Source organism: Corticium candelabrum, chromosome 22 (genome assembly GCF_963422355.1).
Source record: "Corticium candelabrum chromosome 22, ooCorCand1.1, whole genome shotgun sequence".
In the NCBI taxonomy this organism is placed as follows: Eukaryota; Metazoa; Porifera; class Homoscleromorpha; order Homosclerophorida; family Plakinidae; genus Corticium; species Corticium candelabrum.
In genome coordinates, this window is record NC_085106.1 from 727,701 (window position 1) to 730,200 (window position 2,500).

The 2,500-nt window shown below is 34.8% G+C and overlaps 1 protein-coding gene across 1 annotated transcript in view; it reads right to left on the reverse strand.

The window, feature by feature from the left end:
• The window catches only part of LOC134197178 (phospholipase B-like), an 8,631-nt gene that overhangs the window by 3,024 nt on the left and 3,107 nt on the right, over positions 1-2,500 (reverse strand). Inside the window, exons 5-11 of the mRNA XM_062666453.1 lie at positions 2,355-2,439; positions 1,214-1,254; positions 1,019-1,144; positions 885-961; positions 595-665; positions 459-531; positions 232-392 (exon numbers count right to left, since the gene is read on the reverse strand). Of these exons, the coding sequence (XP_062522437.1) occupies positions 232-392; positions 459-531; positions 595-665; positions 885-961; positions 1,019-1,144; positions 1,214-1,254; positions 2,355-2,439 (634 nt within the window). The remainder of the gene's footprint in view (positions 1-231; positions 393-458; positions 532-594; positions 666-884; positions 962-1,018; positions 1,145-1,213; positions 1,255-2,354; positions 2,440-2,500) is intronic.

Here is a 2,500-nt window from a genome sequence, read left to right on the forward strand (position 1 = left end):
CGCCATCACTGTGACTTGAACCTGCAACCCTGCAAGGTCCTGGATGTTTTCATTCTCCAAATGCACTCTCTAACCAACTGAACTATAGCACCACACACACACACACACACACACACACACACACACACACACACACACACACACGCACGCACGCATGCACGCATGCACGCACACACACACACACACACACACACACACACACACACACACACACACACACACACACACAACCAGAATTATAGCGAGTGAACGCGTCCGTCCACTCCATGGCATCATGAGCCATCTGGCAAGCAACTCGAACTCGTTGCCATGTCAACAGCGACTCTGGCTTTACCAGCTTAAACAAACGATTATCATACACATCATTAGTCGTCTCCATCATAACCATTCCTCTAATAAATATCAAATAATATAAATAAATATAAATTAAACATTTTTCATTGAAATAAATTTTTGACCTTCCCATAATGTAATAATCATCAATAGAAACTAAGACTCCAGGATAGCTGGAAAATGACAACGTTTGCGAGCCTGAAATAGATGTGGGGTACGAAGTGATGATTGAGTGAATGGAGAGAACTGTATGTAAGTTACCGGTTGTTGGCTCTTGAAGATTGAAGCTGTAATGTTTGAAGATTCTTAGCATTGAAGGATATCCTGTCCACCTGTGCAGTAAGTGGGTTAATTCGCAAGTTGTCAAAATATTAGTAAACAATCTGTCCGTTGGTCTGTCTGTCTGTCTGTCTATTATCTGTCTGTCTGTCTGTCTGTCTGTCTTTCTTTCTTTCTGTCTGTCTGTCTGTCTGTCTGTCTGTCTGTCTGTCAGACTGAATGGAATCAAACTACATACTCATGTCACACGTACAAGCTCCAACAGATCTTACGTTGTGTGGCCAATCAAGACATCTTCATATCCAGGAGTAACTTTCACCAATGCTGAACAATGACCCAACAATGCCGACTACAATAAACAATGTCATCAACATCACTCAACCCTCATACCTATTTACAACTGTACTTTGCGTCTGATCTCTTCTATTGTCATTTCATCCCACTTTGGGGCCATTTCTGGCACAACAGCTGCCAGTATATCTGGTGTATTTGGATAAGCATTGAATAATAGAAACTCCAATTCAGTGGCTTGCTACTCATTAACAACATCATTACTGTAGTAATTGGATGTATAAATAAATGATGGTAAATGATGAATAACCTTGCCAGTTGGAGAAAAAGCATTATAGCCATCAAATAGACCTACACGTAAACAAGAGAATAGAAATGTAAAAAACAGATTGAGTCGCAAAGTAAAGTTAAATTTATTATTTATTATTTATTATTTATTATTATTTATTATTTATTATTATTTATTATTTATTATTTATTAATTATTATTTATTATTTATTTATTATTATTTATTATTTATTATTTATTTATTATTATTTATTATTTATTATTTATTATTTATTATTTATTATTATTTATTATTATTTATTATTTATTATTTATTTATTATTTATTATTTATTATTATTATTTATTTATTATTTATTATTTATTATTTATTATTATTATTTATTTATTATTTATTATTTATTATTATTATTTATTATTTATTATTATTTATTATTTATTATTTATTATTATTATTTATTATTTATTGTTATTTATTATTATTATTTATTATTTATTATGTGTCGTGCTCAACCAGATCAGTCTGGTTTGTAAACAAGTACCGGAAGCAAACCCGGCTTCAGAAGTACTTAGACCATCATGGCTGTCTAGAAAGAAGACATGACTTTACGAAGGATCCGAGTAGATCCCAGAATTTTTATGTGTCGTTATGCCCCTCCATAATGGGCAAGTGGGGTCTTTACCCCCATCTGGGGGCCCACCAACCCGGCAGGTGAGCCCAGCGGGGTACATGTTTCCGTGTAGTCCATACGGCGATCAATGACTAGCCAATTCGATATAGATTGCAGTGCAGGCATTACGGTGACCGCGAACTCGATACAGCACGCCTAGTGGATATCAACGACCACCAGGAAAGCACTGGACGTCATCGTCAACGGACCGTTCGCCAGACCACAGAAACTCCCCAACGACTGAAACGAGTCATTCTCATGAATAAAGCTAGAGAAACATGAGAAAGAAAGACAGACAAGTTTCATAATTTACTGTCGTCACTGGGGTTTGAACCCCCAAAACATGGAGTGGTAGCCATTGTCGCTAACCACTAAGCCACAGCATTATTATTATTGTTGTTAGTGTTATTGTTGTTTGTTGTTGTTGTGTAAATTAACAAATAAATTAATTACATCTAAACAAATCATACAAACCACCAACACAAACCTTACCCATAAACTGCTGGTAAATAAGGTGAATGTGTCTCCAAAAAGGATCTTTCTTGTTGCCCATAATCATCGATTTCATCCAATCAAACTAATAAAATAATTTTTAATTAATTCAATCCAATTAATTAATTAATTAATCCAATCCAATT